At 36.6% G+C, this 22,111-nt stretch overlaps 1 protein-coding gene across 1 annotated transcript in view; it reads left to right on the forward strand.

Moving 5' to 3' along the window:
• Positions 1-22,111, forward strand: part of NRXN3 (neurexin 3) — a 532,333-nt gene that overhangs the window by 466,976 nt on the left and 43,246 nt on the right. The window contains exon 7 of the mRNA XM_072625145.1: positions 2,188-2,266. Within this exon, the coding sequence (XP_072481246.1) occupies positions 2,188-2,266 (79 nt within the window). The remainder of the gene's footprint in view (positions 1-2,187; positions 2,267-22,111) is intronic.

Raw genomic sequence — 22,111 nt, forward strand, 5'->3', positions numbered from 1 at the left:
GTGTTTCCTTCCTGGAAATACCAAACTTACTGAAATCATGTAAGGGAATGTTTTCTACTTGAAATATGGACCCATGATTTTTGGCCCCTGGAAGTGGTTAAATCAGCAGGTGAATTAACATATTGGTTACTTCAGGAGTGCAATAAAAGGGTAGGGCAGGGAGCTGGATATGAAGACAAGTGCTACTCAGTGACATACAGAACAGGGCTCCTGCCAGCTACAGCAAGAGATCTTCTAGATGTGTTCACAGTCTCATATATTTCTACGATCAGTATTTTCAGCACCATGGCTCGAACAGCACATTTTGCAGCAAGCTGGAGAGTTGGGGAAGCAGATCCAGCTGAAAATGCCAAGGAAAAGTAGCTTTGTGATCTCTTCAGGAATAGTCTAACCTGTGCCTAGGGACTATCATAGAATTTCCCTATTGGTCCACCTTTCTAATTCAACTAATTTGCAGCAATTACATGAAGGAGTTGCTTCTGGGGAGAGAGACCATTATGCTTTCCCTTAACAGACTGTGATAGACACTGTTCATTAATTATGCGAGCACACTCAGACACAATGCACTCAGACACAATGCACACACATACACACACGTGTACACAGTATCTGCCCTGAATGATTCCTAACTTGCACTGAAACACATGGGAGAATTCCAAGGAGGATTTTTGAATTGGATTTAACTTGCACATGGTTCATTCTTCAGAAACCATGATTTCTAGCTGCCCTTCTGGTTCTCAATGACTGGAATTCCCCAAATTCTTTGATGAACTCATAGCCAGCTTCTCTTTTAATCTTTCTGTTTTCCTCCCCTTCCTACATTCTTCACATAGCACTCTGTGCCTCTTATAAGTGTGCCAGATCTCATATTTTATTAGAGTTGTTTACTTACATGCTATATTCCTCACTGGATTATATACCCTAGGAGGAGGAAGAACTTGTGTTATTTCCACTCTAGCCCTACCAGTGAGCACAGGTGTTTGATGCTACTTCAGTCAGTCAAGCTACAAGTTTTTTTTTATAAAGTACTTATTATAGTGCCAGGCATTGTGCTAAGCTCAAGGGATATAAAGAAAGAAAAAGCTTGGTCCCTTGAGAAACTTACATTCCTTCAGTGAAGACAATATATGTATGTATGTTCATATACATATGTATATACATATATGTGTATATAAAATAAATGTAAAATAGATTTAAAAGTGCAAATTTTTGACTGGGAAGGAGGAACTAGCGAATAGGGGAATCAGGAAAGAATTCATGAAGGAAGTGATGCTTGAGCTGAACTTTGAAGGAAATTAGGGCAGAGATACCTTTCAGAAATAAATTATATCCATCCTATACAAAGGCATTGAGGTGGGAGAGGGATTGTTATATGAAAATAACAGAAAGAAGACCAGTTTGACTAGACTATAGAATATGTGAAAGGATTAATATAAGCCTGGGAATGCAGGTTACAGCTAGATCACGAATTCAATTCAATTCAACAAATATTTATCAAAGGTAGGGTAGGGGTTAAAGCCAGGTGGCCAAGAGAGTTATATTATGTCAACAGAGGGGCTGTGAGGCTCAAATGAGTTAATGAATATAAAACACATTGCAAACCTTAAAGCATTCTATAAATGCCAATTATTTTTGGTAATTATTAACTTACAGTCATCAGGCCTCCAGTTTGGTGATGACAATTCCCTGAGCCTTCTGCTGTACTCCTGTTGAGTTCAAGCAATGTATGTAGAGCAATACAAGGATATGTTGGTAAATGTTTGATAACTGGACTCCAGGAGGAAAATGTATATATACACATTTATTCAGTTTAATCTGGATTGTTACCACTTTTTAAACTCAAGAATTCAGCAAAACAATACATAAATTCCTGATTTGTAGTGATTGCTCATTTCTGAGATATAAAAGCTCACACTGAAAATGTAATAATGCTCACAAGTTAGAGCTGTCCATCCCAGCCTATATGCATTTTCAGGACCACCTATTAAGACATAGGATGTATGCTTGGTTTGCAAGAATTGAAAGCCATTGACTGCTGCTAAATATTCAAAAGGTTTGCTCCTGGAGGAGGCCTCCTTTATAGAGAGAAGACCATTCTATGTATTAGACCTCATATGTCTTTGTTCATGTTTTCTTATCTCTCTTTTTCCTTTCTTTCTCTCTCATTTTTTTCTTTGATTTGAATAGCCCACATCAGATGACCTTGTTTCATCTGCTGAATGTTCCAGCGACGATGAAGATTTTGTTGAATGTGAGCCTAGTACAGGTAGGTCAGGTCAGTCTTGTTTAGCTTGCTAACTTTTTTCATTTGCAAAAAACATATATATACACATGTGTATTTATACATGTATGTATATATTAAATATGTATATGTGTGTGTATTCAGTGCATATATATATGTATAAGAATACATTTGTAAATATAACTTTTTTTAACAAAGCATCCGATCCCATGGAATGAGTGATAATCACGTAAGAAAATTGAAATTAAGATCTTTAATAAGTTATTGGAAATTATAGGAAGCCCAACTTGTGATCAGATTCCTCTCAGATTCACAAGTAATAAGCATGGTTACAATTTTAAGTAGTCATTTGCAAAAGCAGTACTTGTGGAGAGGAAGAAGGATAGGTCTATATTAAAATGAAAATTAAATTCAGAGCAAAGTCATAATACATGGTGAATATTATTTAATCCTCATGGATTGTTCTGGAGATCATCAGAAAAAATGTTGTCCATGGGAGTTAATCTGTAGTTACATAGTAGTATATTTATGTGATTCTGTTCTCTATGTGTCTAGAGAACTTGTGGAGCCACAAAGCATGGTAAATGCAAAATTGGTACTGAGCCATGCCATGGTATCTTCTGGGATGCTACAAAATGTATCATGTGGGAGCCAGTAGAACTTTGGCCGTTGGAAGCCTAGGAGTTTATTTCCCATGTAGACCCCGATACATTTTGATGTTTTGATTCTTTATAATGAGCTATATATGATTATTATGTCCAGCAGACAAATGAAGTGCGTTTTATTTGCTGCAGGTTTTTCCAAGTCTTCCTTTTTGAGATTTGCCATAAGTTAAGCATTTATAGATATAATAGAGAACAGATATCATCGAATTTCTGTGTACATTAAAGAAAATAAAAAACTCGAGTTGGGTTAGAATCTTATTTTTTCAAAAGGTTCAGCAGTAATGTTTTATGTTTCTAGTTGTTTCTTCTTTGTTTAGTTATCCTTCTGGTTTATTTTCTTTCCTTTAAATGAAGAAGCCACAAACCATTAAAATACTGTGTTAGTAACTTCATGAGAATTTTCAGGTTCATGCAAAAAAAGTAAGACAAATAAAAACCCACTTAAGACTTGTGTCTTCAAACTTACCAACTGCTCATTCCCATAATGCTTTCTTATGATCTGACTTGATAGAAAACCAAAAGAATCTGGTTATTTGCAAAATGGCTTTGCAGTCAGGAAGTTCCATGACTAGCTGCACTTTATCTGAGAAGGGAAAGCTACTTTAGGAATACTGAAGAAATAGTCTTTCTACTTTTTATTGCCATAATTCAAGGTTCCAGATGCTTCAGCAGAAAGTTGGTTGGTATATTAAAAAAAAAAAAAAGAAAAAGTTTGTGCTATGGCTTAGCACCCTGCTGTAATAAAACACATTCAAGTGTCAGATGCAAATTGAAGGTCTTAGAATAGAGTCTAACATTTCTTCACATCATGGGTAGACTCTGATATGCATTCATACTTTGTGAACAGTAGGAAGTGTATTGAGGAAAAAATTCCAATATGCAAACTTCGTGCTCATTATTAGGGTACTATCAATTAGTTACTTGTGATTGGTTTTATAACCAATAATTTAGGATTATTTAACCAAGGAAAAATATTGTCATTGGGTTTCAGATAATTCTTGAGTTCTTAATAAAAAGTAACCCTTATAATGAATTACATACACACAGAGGCATAAATACCCCTTTGGGATGATGGAAAAGTTAAAAGTAAAGACCTTACCTTAGTCCAACAATAACTCATTTTCAATTTAGCTCTTACGTATTGTTCAGCAGAAGATCTTAACTTTTTTTGGGGGGGGGGGGCATGGACCCTTTTGGCAATCTGATGAAACCCATGGACCCCTTCTCAAATTAATGTTTTGTTGCTTACATTATTGTTGATACTAAATTCCAATTTGAGATTAGTGAAAATTCAAAAGAAAAATTTTTCCCATAGAAATTCACAAACACCATTCCCAACTCCAAAATACCACCTTAAGAACCCTTGTTATAGTGTACATGACAAAGAGGATTCCTGTTTAAATCAACTCAACAAACATTTATTAAATACCTATGATAATATAAGTAATAATATGCTAAGTGCTAGAGGATGCAAAGACAAAAAGATCCCAGTTGCTACTCTTAAGCTTACATTCTAGTAGGGGCTTCAGCAAATATGGTATAATACAAGAAAAGTTGAGGGGAGAGAGAGAGTACTTAACAACTGGGGGATCAGGAAAGGCCACAGTCCCTGAGCTGCTCTTCGAAGGAAGACAAGGATTCCAAAATGCAGACAGGAGATAGCTTGTTCTATGTGACCCCCAAACTTCTTTTTTTAACTCAGAAATTCTGTGATTCTGCTATTTAAATGCAGGGTGTTTTGTTTTGTTTTTTAAGAAACAGAACCTGGTCTCATTGTCATTCCTGGGCAAAGGGCACAAATGCAGCATCTAGAATGGTTGAATAATTCATTTTGGGTATGTCTGCTATATACTTCCTCACTGCACCTAGAAGTTGTGGGGGATAAGGAGGCATGATCTCTCTCCATAAGCAGTTTGTATCAAACTCACAAAAAAATGACATTAAACCAGTCTCCTACCCCTATAACAAGCTACTTGAAGTTGGGTAAGTATCTTAACCTCAATGTACCTAAGAAAAGTAGCATGGACTTAGCTGCTGATTAATAATAATAAGTCTTCGTGACTGTGCATCTAGGAATCTATCCATAATGCCAGGTTACCACTTATTTTTCAGCATAAAATAGCTACTTGGTGATGCTGAGACTAAAATCTAAATTTTCTTTTTGACCCTTTAACTGTTTACTAAGATACACATAATTTTCTGTCATAAGCCCTATTTTGTTCACCTTAGGGAAGAGTGTGCTACAGCTGAATGCCCTTTTTCTTACCTGAGGAGTATACTGACTTCTCCTTCTGAAACCTTTTAAAAATATCTGTATCCATGATGTCCTCTCATCTCGGATACCTCACCATTGCATTTTGCTAGCTGGTATGACCCTTTGAAGCATTTGTCTCCTGTAAATGGTGACATGGGATACAGAGTCACCCATTGTTTTTCTTGTTCATAATGGAACAAAAGCCATCAGCTGATAACATTATAGATCTAGGACTGGAAAAGGCTTAGAGGCAATCTACTCCAATCCCTTCTTTTAACAGATGAAGAAATCAAAGCCTCTTACCCAAAGTAACACAGGAAATAAGCACCAGAATCAAGATTTGAACTCAGATTTTATGACTACAGAGTTAGTGATTTTTCTTTCTTAATGTACCTCTTGTTCAGTCATATCCAACTCTTTGTGACCCCATGGATGACACTCTTCATAGGGTATTCTTGGCAAAGATACTGGAGTGGTTTGCCATTTTCTTCTCCAGTGGATTAAGACAAACAGAAATTAACTGACTTGTCCAGGGTCACATAGCTAGTAAGTGTCTGAGGCTGGATTTCAACTCAGGTCTTCCTGACTCCAGTCCCAGCATTCTATACACTGAGCTACCTAGCTATCTCCTAGAATGTAACTAGTATTTCAGTTTACTTTGAACAAAAGTAGGTTTTAGAGTTTCTGGGTTTGGGTTACAGGCCTCTTTTCAGCCAGAAACCACTTTTGTAACATAATTATGGTCACAGTTTTAAACCTTGGACTGGGTCATTTCAGAGACATTTTAAGATTCGGATTAGCCTTAGTTAAACCTTACAAATCCCATAATTTTCTCAAATCCTCACTTTTTGTTTATGTTCTCTGGCCCTCACTGAACCAACACAAAATATGCACCTGAAACCTTTGAGTATAAGAGCATTGGTGAGTCTGTTAGGAAATTGTAAAGATCTAAAGAAAAGTTCTTAAACTAGGTTCCATGAATTTGGTTTGTTTTTTTTTTTTTAATATTTTGATAACTGTATTTCAGTAAAATTGTTTCCTTTGTAATCTTATGTGTTTTATTTTGTGCATTTTAAAAACATTATTTGGAGAAGGAGACTGCCAAACATTAAAACATTAAACATTAATTTAACATTAAAAAAAATGCTAAGAACTTCCAATCTAAATTTTAAGAATTATTATTACCGGGGGGGACAGCTAGGTGGTGCAGTGGATAGCGTACTAGGCCTACAGTCAGGAAGACCTGAATTCAAATCTGACCCCAGATCCTTCCTGGCTGTGTGACCCTAGACAAGTCCCTTAATCCTATTTGCCTCAGTTTCCTCATCTGTAAAATGAGGTGGAGAAGGAAATGGCAAACCACTCCAGTATCTTCGCCAAAGCGGGTCATGAAATGTTGGATACAACTGAACGATTAAACAATGAAAATTATTATTATTTTTATTACACTTAACTTCATTTCCCTTTCAATGGGATGGCTCAAATCTATACAAGCTATCCCCAAAATCCTCATGCAATTTTAAACTTTACTAACTAAAATTTGCACTAACTTTTTTGATATACCCTGTATGTCTAGTCCTATTCTCTCTTTTGATTTCCATTGTCAACTGTCTATTAGATATTTCCCCCTGGATTTCCCCTATTATTATTCCCTTATATTCTCAAATTCTACATGTCCAAAGTGAACAGAAATGTTTGTGAAATGGCAGACTGTACTAAATCGCCTACAAGCATTAGCAAGTTGATGAAATTTGTTTACAGTGACATAAATGTTTATATGTGGAGTAATCAATTTACTACCACAGGAACTGGGCTCCTAAAATGGTTTATGAAAAGCAGGCACAAATTCCACTAGACACCTGTTCAAGTTTTCTGTCTATACTAATTGGTCACTGTCAATTTTGTAAGTACCTTTTCAATAGTTGGGGGTTATGTTATAAATTATAAATTCATATATGTGTGTATATGTATAGAAACTCACCATTATGAACTTAGAGTACTCCTTCATCAGGATTTCTCGTTGAAAGGTTAGGGAACAGGATTAATCATCAAATACCACATAAGAAAATATGTAACGACCCTCAAACAGTGACTCTGACTTATTTTAGCAAAAGAAATACTTTCTGTCATACCCATGTTATGACACTGCACTCCAGATTAAAATTAAAAGGGCACTAATACCATGTTCAGTGTTCTTGGGCTTATATGAGAATGCCTATATCCACATGCACAAGTATGTGATCTGACACCAGGGATTTTTAGCTAAACTCATGAAAACTTCCTGATTGCAAAGGCCAGTTAAAAAAAAAAAGACCAAGTTTTACTAAATCCTATGAGCATGCAACTAATGCTTTGTGGTTCTCAAGAAGTTTTGTGGGTTTTCCTTTGTTCTTTCTATCCATTTCTTTTTATTTTTACTCTGATAAAACTAAAATATTTATATTTATATATATACTGTGTGTATGTGTAATTATATAACATCTTGCCTAATGGAGTTATGTGTGTATATATGTATATGTATATATACATGCAGTATATAATAATAGTCAAATAATATAAGACAGATATCAACAATAATCCCTGCCATCAATCATATGTTTACACAGAAATTCATGCCCTCATTCTTAACCCAGCATCAGCGGATGTCAACAGATGCATGATATTTTATTATTTGATGAATAAAGCATGTTGATTTTTATTTAGGTTATTTTATTTTTCTTTTTTTCAATGGGTAATTTCATCTTCTAGTTATTCTTGGGAGGGCTGGGGGAAAAAATTATACAGATATATCTATAAATATATAGTCACTCTTGTGTATATATATAAATAGATATATACTTTGTATATATTTCAAGAACATTTTCTGTCATTTCACCTCATCTTGTGCCGCATGAATTTTTGGTGGTTCTAATATTTTGTTTTACTTCATTTTTTATCCTGAGTGTTTTAAGTCATTATGACATTTTAAAAATTCATTGCTCTACCTCTCTAAAAGTAATTCCTATCAAGTATTTTTTTAAATACTGAGAGATATATAGATATGCAAATCAAACTAAGGCAACAAAATCTTTTCTTGCCATCCTATTGACAAATCCCTTTCCTTATAGCACTCTCCTATCTATTTCTTTTTTAAATCCCAAGAAAGTTGTGTATAAATGAATGAAGTCCCCCCCTTTCCTTGCTTTTATTTTCCCTATATTTCCTTCATTTCTTCTTTCTCCCTGCCCACTGTCTGCACAGACTATTTCCAGTTCAACTTGGATTTCCAAGATTAAAGAAAAAATAAAAGCGATAGCCCCAATCAAAGAAAATAACAACAGTAGAAACAACTACTCCCTAAAATACACCTATTCCCCTAAACTGCAGATGGCATAAAAAGAATTTTATTGCAGATGCAGAATATCTGTTGTATCTTTTCCTTCTGGACAAGCCAGAAATCATTTTGTGGCATGCAGTGACAGTTTGTAGCTCACTAACTAACCATGGCCTTCATTCACCTGTGCATGGGCTGTGATGATGCCATCTTGTGTTCCATCAAAGTTACACATCCAGGCTAATTCCAGCAAGTCTATAGTTTATGAGTTTGGGGAATACCTTTTTTTTTAAGTTGATCATAATTTCATTTTCAAAAAAATGTTTTATTTCAATGAATTGTGGCAGTACCATGAGCTGCTCCTGCGGCCTATTTTTTGTGTCTCTTTTTTTAATTTTGATCTTGGTTTTCGATTTTCTTTTCTTTGGTGACAGTCAAGTTTGTGTTTCCTTTGTGTATCCATCTGTCTTGTCATTCTGTCTTGGAGTCCACTGTTCTAGTGTTGTTCTGTGATTCTGTTCTCTGTTTGTAAAATGTTGTTTGGAATTCCTCCTCCCCTCCCTCTTAATCACTCCCTGTCTTCTCTGCTTTTTAACCTTAGCTAGAAGGGATTCCACAAAGGAGCAATGGGCTTCTCACTGAAATTCTGAACCAATAACCCAGGGATTTCATCTGAAAATCTTTGGGGCTTTTAGGCTCTGTCAACAGAAGGAAAGCTTCCATTTGAAAATTGTACCAAAACCCTTGTTGATCTCATTTTGCCCCAGCTAAACAGGCCTAAAGGTAAAATAATTTAATCTGAAAGGTACTTTCTAAAGTGTTTCCTCTAAAGTTGACAACACTCTAGCTAGAGTTCTTCTGCAGACACAGAAGCATATCTCCAGACAACAGAGAAGTTTCCAGCAAAGCAAGTAAGGGTGTATGTCAACTTTGATGCTGAAAATAGAGCCTTTTTCAGCACTGGTAAGGAACATGTGGAACTACTGAAGAGTTATCCCATTTATCTATATGTATATTTTAATCTAAAATTCAAATGTGTTCAACAAGACATCAACGAAAAAAAAAGATTATTTTTAATGCATTGTATTTCCCTCAAGCAGATTTCGGGGTATTGCAATCTTTTGACTTTGCTGAGCAAAATGATTTTTTTACTCATGGGAATACTACAGAGCCCATAAATCAGCTTGGAGCTGGATTATTTTCTTCTCTGTCATTAAAGCGGCCCAATTAATTTAGTTCTGAGAACAGGATCTCTAATCGTAATGATGCAAGTAGAAACAAAGTGCCCACTTGGATCATCATGTTCTGACCTGAACTCATGAGCATAAGAGTTGAGAAAGTCAGTTGGATCTTACTGGGATAGTAGTGACAGAAGCAATCTGAAACCTCATGATGAAACCTTCACTGTAGGATCAATATCTTAGCTAACTGATCAGTGGAGGATGGGATTTTGGATTCTGAAACTGAAAACAGAAATTGAGGTTCCAGAAGAACATGTCAAAATGACTGAAGGTTTGGGAAGTGGGTCTCAAAAGGAAAGTCTGATAAATTCAACCTAGAGTAGAAACGGTTTTCATATAAATGACAGGGATCAATATTTTATCTTTCTACTGTTAAAAGTGTAGGGGGAACAGGAAGACCAATAAGAAACAGAACTAGGGACCTTTTAGGCATAAGAACTTAACTATGAACATAGTACTGAGTCTTCTCCAGATATGCTGAAATAGATCACAGACTTTAGAGGATCATGATATTTAGAGCTAGAAGCTCACATAATCAGTCAGCATTTACATGAAAGTCTGAGGCTTGGAGGGGTCAAGTTGATTGCCCACCAATAATACAAAGCAGGGTGGGTAATTGAACCCACATCATCCATCTCTAAATTCTTTTCACATGGTTCACTTTGCAATACTGCCTCTCATTCTCTTGGTATGGTTGAATAATCAAGAGAAATGGTGGGGGGAACTGGATAAAAGAATCTCTTAATATAAAAAATGTATCATTCTTCATGTTTTTTTCTTTGTGAATACCCAAGAAAGAACATAGCCTGTAGATATGTCTACTTTACTTTTAATTCCTGTTTAGTAGTTAAATTCAATTTGCTATAAATTGAATGGGAAAAAAAGGTTCAATTCAATTTATTTTAAAAGTATTTATTAAGCCTACTACCTCAAAGTAAAGTTCATGCCATGACACATTTAATACTCCCATCCTAGGAAGGAATAAACAAATGACATTTGTTGATTACTACGTATAAAGCACTGTGCTAAAATTTGGTGACATAATTATAAAATCAAGGTAGTCCATGCCTTCAAGGAGCTTATATTTTAGTAGAGCAACACAATACATTTAGGGGATTGAAAGGAATGGCATGTGTAGCAATGAGGGATTGGGGGGGGGGGGGCGTCAAGTGTCATTCCTTTCCCTTTAAAGTAAGTATTGATTTGATTATAGTTTATTTGATTGTGGCTCCCAGAACCAGAGTATGAAGAATGCCTGATAAGGTTAAGTTGGAACCATGTTGCAGGCATCTTGAAAATTCAGGACCAGGGTTTGGGCTTTGTTCAGTAACCAGTAGGAAGTCAATGATGATCTTATAGTAGAAATTTGATATGGGAAGAGTAGTGTGTTAGAAAAATTTTTCGTAAATGGAAAAGTTAGGGGGAATGGCAAGATTTGAGGAATTCCAGATTTAGACATGTTGAGTGTTATATATCAGCAGGCCATCCACACAGATATTCAGCAGGATAGTAGAAATATTGGACTGTTGTGAGTAATTAATGATTGATGGTAGAGATTTGGAAATCACTTGCATAGAGGTGATAATTGAAGTGACAGATGTAGATGAGAATACGAAAATAGAGTGTATAAAAAGAGAAGATAAAATAGTCATAATCTTGTGGGAAGCTCATATTCAAGTCTAAGAAAGTGAATGAAAACTCAGGAAAGGAAAGCAATGTAAGACTTGTTACCATTACTCTCATTTGCCTGGAATGCCATGTAGATTAGATTTTTCCTCTCCCCCAGGGTTCTTCAGTACCCATCTTTGACTCTGGTCCTCACCTATGGTGCTCCCACCCCCACCTCCAACTGGGCTGGTATCCTGGATCCTAATTCCATTTATCACCAACAGTCAGATTAGCTTTGTCATATGAATAGTTTCTTCAAAAGATATAAAACTTACTACCCCCAACAAATGGGAAGCATAATCCCCTTCCTCCTTGTACCACCCCAGTCTCGGGAATTGGGGAGGGATTTGGTTCAGAGTTTAGCTCAATTTCTATAGAGCACAGTCCTAGTTCCAAGTTCAAAATCCTCCCGGATTCAAGTACCAAGCTTCTCTAGGCTTCTCTGCTGGCTTGGTATCTTGTCTGCAATCTCAGCTTCAAGGTTGCCCTGACTAGAACTCCTGAGTCTGGTGGGGATCACTGCTACCACTTCAAGAAGAGCAAATGACAGAACAGAAACAAATGCCACCCCCTCCCCATTTCCAGAGAAGGGAGGTAAAAGTCAAGGGGAGTAGGGAAAGGAAGTTCCTTCCCCCCTCATAAGTTCAGTTCCTGGCATCCAAGCTGTGATCAAGCTGTGATCTTCACCCTCTGGACCAGGGGTGGGATTCCTGTGGCCTTGAGACCACATGTAGGCCTTTAGGTCCTCAAGCACATCACTTAGAGGGAATCCAAACTTCACGGATTTGTTGACATTTGGATTCCATCAAAGGTCCTCACTTAAGGACCTAGAGGGTCATATGTGCCTCAAGGTCACAGGTTCGCCACCCCTGCTCTGGACACAGCAGGAAAGATCAAAAGTCAGAAAGAGAGCAAGCATCTAAGTCTCACTAATTGCCAGCTTCACAGATGTAACCAGTTCTAGTTATGCAGACAATCAAAGGAGGCTCCACTCACACAGCAGGAGAAAAGATTATCTCTACTTTAGGAGAATATGGGCATGCACAGGCAAGTTCCTCCAGGCTCTTCCAGTTAAATAATTTTAGCATTCTCCAAAGGCCCTAATACACAAAAAAGAGAGGAAGGGGAAAAAAAAAACCACAGGAGAGTTGGATCAAGTTATAGTTGGACTGAATATTATGAAGAAGGCAATGGCCAGTGGCATCAGAAGTTGTTGTAGGGAGGTCAAGGAGAATGAAAACAGAAAAAGAAACTGTCATTGACTTTGTCATAAAGAGATCATGGTGACAGAGGGACCTATTTCAGTAGAGTAGTAGAAACAAAGGCCAGATGGCAAGAGGCTAAAGAACATGTGATTGATGAGGAATTGGAGATATGAAACATCAATACTCTGGAAGTTTGACAGTGAAGTGGAGGTACTTCCAGGTCATATAATCAATGGTATTAACCTCTCCAAAAATTGAATGTTGTGCAAAAGATAAAGCAATTCCAGCCGTGCCAGACAAATTGAAGTTAACAAGGTTAAAACCTTAGGGATTTAACTGCTAACACACTTACTCAACAACCCCTTCCCGATCTGCAATTATACTCTGATACACAGATTAAATTACCAGTTTACAACAGAACAACTCCCCAGACACCCCCAGCATAAATGAAAAGGAAAAATTTTAATCTGGCTGGGACTACAGGTAAGTACTAGAAAACAGAGGGAACTGTTGCAGGATGCCAATATGTGTGGTGTGCCACTGAGTCTAAGGGAAAAAGTCCACTATGGACCTGGAGTCATTTCTTTCCTTCCATAAATTGCTTAGGGCAGAGACCTAGACCAGTTAAATGTGGATTCCTTAGTTATGAAGAAAGCTTAGAGAGTTTTGTATTCCAGTCCCCAGGGTAACTGCTGTCAGAGTGGAAGGAATCAGAAAATGAGTGATAGGAGAAAATGAGGGGTGGGAAGAGACTAAAACTATCAAAGATCTCAGGAGAACAGAAAAGGGAGGAAGACTTATGGGATAATGCCTTGCGTGGGTAAAAGGATACACAAGGAGGGATTATGTTTTAATATCATGAAAGTACCTGAGCATATGCTGAGAGAAAGGAGACAGTAGAGTAAATTCATGATGAAGTTTATAGAGGAAAGAATTGAGAGTACAAATGGAGTATTTACCTCTGAGAAGAAGAAAAAGTCACCTCTCTAAGAATACTGAGATATTTAGAGAAGTAGCAGAGAGATTGCCTTTATCTTTCAATGTAGTTGTGAGGTCATCTGATTAGAATGACGTGAAAGAGGAGGTAGAGCTGGGAATCTTATAAGGAGCACCAAAAATTTGAAATTGCTGTCCTCATAAATTTGATAGGGAGCTGAGATGTAACAAATAAAAGTATTGCTAGGGAATCTGGTTTTGGGGAGGTGATTTGGGAGAGATTTTGAGAAACAGAGAAGTTTAAGATGTAAGCACCACTGCAATCTAATGCCACTGGCCTCCTTCCCATTCTTTGAATAAGATACTCTATCTCCTGATTCTGAGTCTTTTCACTGGCTGTCTTCCATGCCTGGAATGTACTCTCTTCATTTTCACATACTGGCTTCATTAGATTCCTTCTAGTCCTGAGTAAAATCCCACCTTCTACAGAAACTTTTTCCTGATTCCCCATAATTGTGTTGCCTTCCTACTTTTGATTATTTCCAGTTTATCTAATGTAGAGTTTTTTTTCTGCATTGTTGTATACATGTCATCTCCCCCATTAGCCTGGGAGCTACTTGAGAGCAGGGACTATCTTTGCCTTTTTTGTATCCCCAATGCTTAGCTCAGTGCCTGGAAGATGATAGGTGTTTAATAAATGCTCATTGACTGACTAAAATATAATTGTTTTAGAGTTCATAGGAGTTGGGGATGTCAAGAAACCATGAAGAGGTTAATGGATAGAAGAATGGTGTCAGGGAAGGTGGTTGAAGGGATGACTGACCTAACTTCCAAACTCATGGAGGAAAGCATTCAGGAGAAAAGGAACACAAAGGGGTGCTATACTATGCAGATATAGGCTTTAATTGAGGAGAGGTTATTGAGTGATAGTGACAGAGCATGAGTCTAGAAGTAGTTACAGTTCCACTAGCTTATGAAAAATACTTTACCCTCTCTGCATCTTTGCAGCATAATATTGACAGGCCATTCTAAATTAGATGGAACAAAACTTTTGTTTCTATCACTATTTTTGCATTTAAGTAGACTTAGGCTTTGTTAATCTAAGACTGTACTGATATAGGAGTCATTCCTGAATCAACAGAATTCTACAGTTGTAGACTGTAATTTTTACAGTCTGACCACAGTTACTGCAGAGTAACAGATTATTTCCTGTATGTTAAGGCAAAAATCAAAATATGTACAAAACTAGGAAAGAATAAAAATAAGAAAAAAAAAACATGGTATCCAAATGAAACAAGTCAATCCTGACTTAATCAAGTATTTCATAATGGAAAATTGGCAACAAACTGAAGAAAGGATATAAATGCTGATGTTAACCAGTTGAAATCAGCTGTCATAACAAAGAACCAAAGAAGTCTAATTATGAATTTAGATTTGAACCACACTGATTGCTACAAAAGTTGCACCAAATGGATGAAGGCTCATGCTAATATTGCCATTTTGAAACTGAAGTATTACTCAGAGCAGACAGTATTGTTAACATATGTAAACGACACAAAAATATTTCAGTGTCTTCATGGGCATCTCTACCTTAACTAATAATGGATCATCAAATGCTCCATGTTCTCCATCAAGTTGAAATGGAATAGGTGAATGCTTTTTTAAAACTGTTTTCTAAGGTTTGAATAGATATATACCTTAATACAAATTTTAATTTTATGTTTTTGATGAGACGTTATTTATATAGTGACTTTGTCAACACAGTGAACTACATTTAGTTACAGTGCTTTACTGCATGTAAATTAACCTATTGTTGGTTGAATCCATTCACCCCTTTTCCTTCATTATTTCCTCATGCACTAATCTAGGGTGTTGTGTAGGAAACAAAACGAGAACAGTTGCCAAGCAGAGAATAGTGGCCTTCTGTTTTGTGTAATCCCTTTGCCACAGTGTATCTCAATGGTTTGTGAAGTGGTTTAGAAACTTTGAGAAGTGTTAGATAAAACTCAATCCTCTCCTTAGTACTTAGTAAGGTTAGAACTTAGTACTTAAGCTTAGTACTAAAAGAGGAGTTCTAAAAATTTAGAATCATCCCTTAGATTAATAGATTGATTTTATGTAAAGATTAGTTGTAATTATAGCTAACTTTCTAAGTGATTTTTCTTCTTAGTCTGGAAAAATACTTTCCCTCTCTACATTTTATCTATAGGCAATTCCAGGTGTAGATACTCCCTACACTGATGTAGACTACCAACTCATCTTCAGTTTATAGTGTTAGAGAGTCACTTGGAGTAAAAAGAGATAAAATGACTAGATCTTTTTCCTGACCCCAAAGCAACTCTTCTATTCACTTTGACATGTTAATTATATTTGTAAGAGACAATAGGACTAGGCATCACTTGACAGTAATTTTCAGTAATGATTTACACCACACTTTCCACTTCACCATATGTAGAATGGCTACAGATCCCTCTTCCTTCTTTAGGAGTCAAAAAGGATCATTCATTGGCTTACATATTTAGAGCTCAATGGGAATTTAAGAGACTCTTTAGTTTAAATTCCTTCTTTGACAAATGAGAAAACTAAGGCACACACAGAAATTAAATGGCTCCCTGATACAAGTAGTACAGCAGGTATTTCCATCTAACTACACTACCCTTTTCCACTTCATCAAGTTGCCTTTGCTATGTACTTCTATAATGCTCACTAAATACTGAAATGAATGGTTTAGCTAATGGGTTTTCTGTAAGACCATATTTAGAGCTGGAGAAGCAGCTAGGTGGTGCACTGGATAGAACAGGAGTCAGTCAGGGGGACTGTCAGGAGGACCTGGGTTCAAATCTCACATCAGACCCTTGACACTCGCTAGCTGTGTGACCTTTGCAAGTCGCTTAACCCCAATTGCCCCATCCTGGGTCATCTCCAGTCATCCTGATAAATAATCTGGTCGCTGGATTCAGATGGATCTGCAGGAGAAGTGAGGCTGGTGACCTGTACAGCCCTCCCTCATTCAAAACAAAGTCAAGTGCAAATCATGTCACCATTTCTCTGATGGCATGGTCTTCTTCGGCAACAAAGGATGAACACACACACATTTAGAGCTGGAGTGAACCTCAGATACCATCTAGCCAAATTCCTTTATTTTACAGATGAGGCTCAGGGATATTAAGTGATTTTTGCAAGATCACACAGGTAGTAACAGAGAAGATATCTAAAACTTGAGTCTCTGGCCAAATTCCAATGCCCTTTTCACTATATTACTCAGTCTCTGTTACACATGTAATCAACATTTACACAATACAAAAATGTGTGACCTGCCTAATATGGTTTACAATGCTTTGCATTTCACACGAAGCGTTATTAAAATTAGAATATTGTTAACTCATCATTTTCTAGAAAGCTGTGATTTCAAATAGTTAGGATGGTTTCCTGTGGAGTAGCATATTCTTGTACTTGGGAGACATGCACCAATGCTTAGTAATGCTTAGAAGATCTCAGTGAGGTGAATGGATGTAGATGACACTAATTCATTTATTCATTAGTATTTCTACTCAACATATGCACTTAGAGAACAACAGCTTCTTACTGAAGCTAGGATTCTAAGAAGAGAGATTCTCCATATCTTCTTTGGAAAAAGAAGCTACGTTTCCTTTATTTCAAAAACAATCATCTTTCTTATAACTTGATGGCAAAAAGATCACCAGCAATTGGGCCACAAGAGAACAAATATAAGTGTATCTGAAGAGAAATGTACATTTGCTTCATGTCCTAGTTCCTTTCTGACACGTGTTTGTTGATGGCATTTGTTGTGGTGGCTGAAAATCAAGGATTTTTCTCTCTCTTACTGTCATAAGTCATGTAACAAAAATATGAAGCTTTTCTTAATCACTGAAGTTTTCTGTACAGGAAACAGCCCCAAAAGCTCAGTGATTTAATGACCAAGATTCACATTTGTAGGTGTGTTTATTTAGGTCTTTTTTTTTTTTTTAATTAGAGTGTCATGAAGAAAGAAAAGAGCATGAACTGCCCAAGCACTAAAATGCCCCTTTACAAAGTGTGACATTCTAAAACTTAGCCACATCATGCGGTAGTCTCTTGAATTCATTTCTGCCTTTTGATGTCTTAATTTTGAAAATCAAGATTGTCTTCTGAGAGGCAGTACTCAGCAGTATCCTATTCCCCAATTATGCTAACTTATCAATCACTAGCCCCATTGAATTCTGATTGAAATAGGAATTTACTTACACAGTAGATGAGTTTACCATTTCCATTTTTTCCCAATCATCCTCATGAAAATATACTTACTTATGTCTCTACACGATGTTATATGAAATGTTGCTGAGAATTACAAGGGATGATTACAAGATTCTTCTTTTTGCTGCTGTCTGTGCAATTATTTCAAAAGACCTGGAACAGTTGTTGAGATTAACTTGATTCCTGTTACACAATGAACAATGTCACCCTGTTCCTGCCCACAGGTATAACTTTCTCTAAAAGGACAAGATAGTTTTATTTTCTTATCCTTTTGCAAATTCATCTCTTGAATTTTCAGTTATAGGTTGCATCCTCCTTGGCTTTTCAGACCTCTTTGGCAATCGTTTTCTTGAACTGGAGTTCAAGCCCATATGCTGTGTCAGAGCCCAGTAATTCTTCCCTAAGCCTTAGCTGTACATTGTTGAGCTGATAAATGTCTAAATGACTAAGATATGATATTTGCAACCTGCTGAGAGAATCTTCTTTCCCTTTAGTCTTTGATTTGTTGCTTCACAAGGTATGTGGGAGAAGGAGGAAAAAATGTTCAGTGACACAGTTAGTGAATGGGAAGAGTCAAATCAAGGAGGTACCACATTTGAAAGTGCATTTTGCATTCCAAGCAAAAGCATTTATGTCTTAGTCCTTTGAATGTCTAAGGTAACTGATTATATAATGGGAAACAGGAAAGAGTGATCTTATTTTCTGAGGTGAATAATGTGTTCTAGCACCTAGCTGCAGATTATAGGAGAGCATTGCTTGTAAAAATTCATGTGAAGATCAAACCAGTTTTTTTTTTTTTTTGCATTGTATAAAAATACCATTTGGCACCAAAGAGTTTTCTTTTAGGGAAGGGGTATTATCTTGTCCTTGTGGCATCTTTAACGTTAGAAACCCAGAGAGGGCTATGCAGAAGGACCCCTGCAATGCTCAGCAAACTGGCTATCAAGCCAAATCTGATATATCAGTCCCACTGGGGATTTTAGGGAAAGGAAAGACTTCCTCTATTAGCAAGGTACCTATGCTGCGAAATTCAGCCTGGATCTGTAAGGTTCTGAACTACAGGTCAAAAAACAAGACAGTGAGACACCACAAGAGGAAAAGAAATATAATGTCATTAAAGAAGTGCTATGGCACTGATTAACTTTTCAAATTAACCTACTTTTTAAGTTGTATAATTAATAAGTCACTGAGAGTCTAGAAATGATTATTTGGGGATAGACTACTGATTCATTTAGTCTGGTTTCTTATCCCTTGCTGGGACAAAGGTGGATATTGTAGAGAATAAAAAAACCTTTCCTATACCTTGTAATGCATATGGTACTTTGCTAGAGGGAATAAAATCTTTTAAAATTCTTTATTAGTTACTACCTTCCCCATTTTACCTACTATATAGTGTGGTAAAATTTGCAAAGTTTTTTACGTATTCTTCATTAGAGCCTTGCAATAAATCAGGGTAATGTAGAGGGTTGTAATCGCTATTTTCTAGGTGAAAAAAACTTAAGATCAGAAGTATTAGGGGAATTATACAGGGATATACAGTTTCAGAGGTGAAATTTCACTCTGGATATCCTTCACTTCAAACCCAGTACACTGCCAATTGTACCATGCTTCCTAAAGTCTGAGGCAATGTCTTCTGTAAGCTTTCTGGTAAATTTGTCATTTGATGGCATTCATTGTAGAAAACAAAACAAAAAAATGAACTTTATTTTGTCTTCCAATAATGTTGAAGAGCATTGCTTATAATATGCACTTCCAAAGTCTTGACCAAGCCCAGGTCTTCTTAGCATTGTATTCTTTGTGGTTCAGTCTTTCCCAGAACATTAGATTTGGAAGGGTCTTTTGAGATTTTTCAGTCCTAATCCGTTTCTCAAAGGCCACATAGTAAGTTGGTGGCAGAACAGTGAATGAAACTAGTTCAGTGTTCTCATGATACTATGAATAAAGTGAAATGGAAAGCATGTTTTACTAGAGGGAAAAGTCCAGTGATCATTGCTGTAGCTGTGTCAGAGCAAAATAAAACAAGTGATTAAGAATGGATAAAAAAAGAAATAACCAGTTTTTCCATGCATTAATACCTTTGACAAATGAAAGAGTAAAATCATCAGTCCACATAGAGATCAAGCACTTATTCTTATAATTCAATGATAAGAAGGGAAAATAGGAAAGAGAATATGATTTAATCAAAGCAAACTATAATGACTTCTGGGATGGACAAAATCCCCCCAAAAGCACATATCCTACTACAAACTGGTCACTGGTGTGATATTGCCAAACTGAGAAGGGCACAATTTTAGTCAAACAAATACGTGGGGGTGGGCAGAGAGACAGTTGGGGGTATGGGGGGAAGGAGGGAGGAGAGACAGACTAGGATAACTCTCCATGGTGCTACATCAGAAAGTGTCCCTTTCAGATATTTGGAGACTTCTAATCCAATCCCTTCAGGCTCCAGAAGGTTAAGTGACTTCACCAATATTATGATTGTTACTCAGTAGTGGAAGTAGGTTAGGACTAAAGACTACTAATTTCTACTTCTGTTCCTTTCCTTTACTGCACAATAACCTCTCTAACAGTCAGCTATTTGCTCTCGGATACTTCAATTTAGGAAGACCAGGGATTAATTTAACTTTAAACAAAAATTTGGATGCTGTAATAAATGATGTGATTTGATTCCTATATATTTTTTCATTTAAGCTAGAAAAGAAAGATTAAAAATAGGAAATATAACACGAGAAAAAAAATTATCAAAAATAGAAAAGATGGAAAGGATATCTAGAAACAATAGATGCTATCAGAATGACTAAATGAGTTTACAAATAAAAATGAATTGAAGTCATAATTGACATCATTTAAAGAAAATGTGGAAGGATTATTTTCAAATAAAGAATATGCTTCCATAGCAAAGTGGTAATAATAATATTTTTTGACCAGTGGGGAAAAAAGGAAAAGCCATCTTGAAGAACAGAATTACTCTATAAATGTCTTAGTCCACCTTTCTTCATGTCAAGATAAGGCTCAGCAGTATGATTCCTTCACCAAAAATTCATGTGATCTATATATTTATAATAAAAAATACTGAACGAGTGTTCCTTCTAAACCCAACAGTTTAATGCTTCTGTCTGATAATATGTTTAGCCATGTCTAATTATGAACAAAGTTTTATTTGGCTTGTTTGAAGATGACTCTCACACTCTATTTTAATATTTTCCTCCTTAGAAGAAGTAAAATAAGAGAGAGAGACAGAGAGAGAGAGAGAGAGAGAGAGAGAGAGAGAGAGAGAGAGAGAGAGAGAGAGAGAGAGAGAGAGAGAGAGAGAGAGAAGATTTGAAAGGAAGGAAGCTAGGAAGATATTGTTGCTAATATAATGAGAAAAAAACACTGAACCAGTAAGACCAGAAGACGTGGGCTTAGGGTGTTGACTGCATATTATCTCCTAGGCATTTTCACATATATTTTTCAAAGGTTAGGATTCTAATATTCACTAATACTGCAAAAATATTTTTGGAGGAGTGGAGAGACCTTCTGGGCTAGTAACCTATAAAAAGAGTGAGCCCCTTCTTTCTGCTAGAGTTGAATCAAGGCCAAAATGTAAGGCTATTGAAGGAAAGGTGCCAAAAGAATACAAGAGTGATGATGGTAATAAATATGTAGGGTTCTGTATAGCTGCACACTCGGCAGTTGCCTAAGGTCACTCCTGTCCACTGACTAACAAATGGTCCATGAACAGACCAGGTGGCCATATGGCAGCACTGGGCATGAGGTGTTCCTGCAAATGACCCATTACCAAAAGTTTTAAATTTTGACTTGGAAATCAAGAACACAGATGGAAAGTGAAGTGGCCTTCAGCAAACACATGGGAATGTGATTGATTCTATAACCCAGCTTTTGGGTGCCATGTACATTCTCAATGCCTGACCACCCCTCGTTAGTACATCTGCTTGTTAGATATAATAAATAGAAGAGGAGATGCTTTTTGAAATGAGTAATTAAAAACTTTGTATTTCTCTCCCTCATCTCACTCTTCCACTTTCCTTTCTCCCTTGATAGGATGTCCAGAAAATTAAGGCAGCTGTGGATTAATTGATACTCTCTTCCATGTAGGAAACATCTGTCACTGATGCTACAAAGATTGTATTAGTGAATTAAAACATTTGATTACCTTTAATGCAAAAGGATGAGGCAGTCTCTTCTGTCATTTGGTCTATCGTTTTTTTCACAAGATGCTGATGACTATAGTCCATCCCTGAAGCCGTATGGTCTTCTTAGCAGATGTTGTTTTCCATATCTATTGCTTTTCCCATGTGGGAAAAAAAAATCACATACAACAAAAGCAATT

Source organism: Notamacropus eugenii, chromosome 7, assembly GCF_028372415.1.
Source record: "Notamacropus eugenii isolate mMacEug1 chromosome 7, mMacEug1.pri_v2, whole genome shotgun sequence".
Lineage (NCBI taxonomy): Eukaryota > Metazoa > Chordata > Mammalia > Diprotodontia > Macropodidae > Notamacropus > Notamacropus eugenii.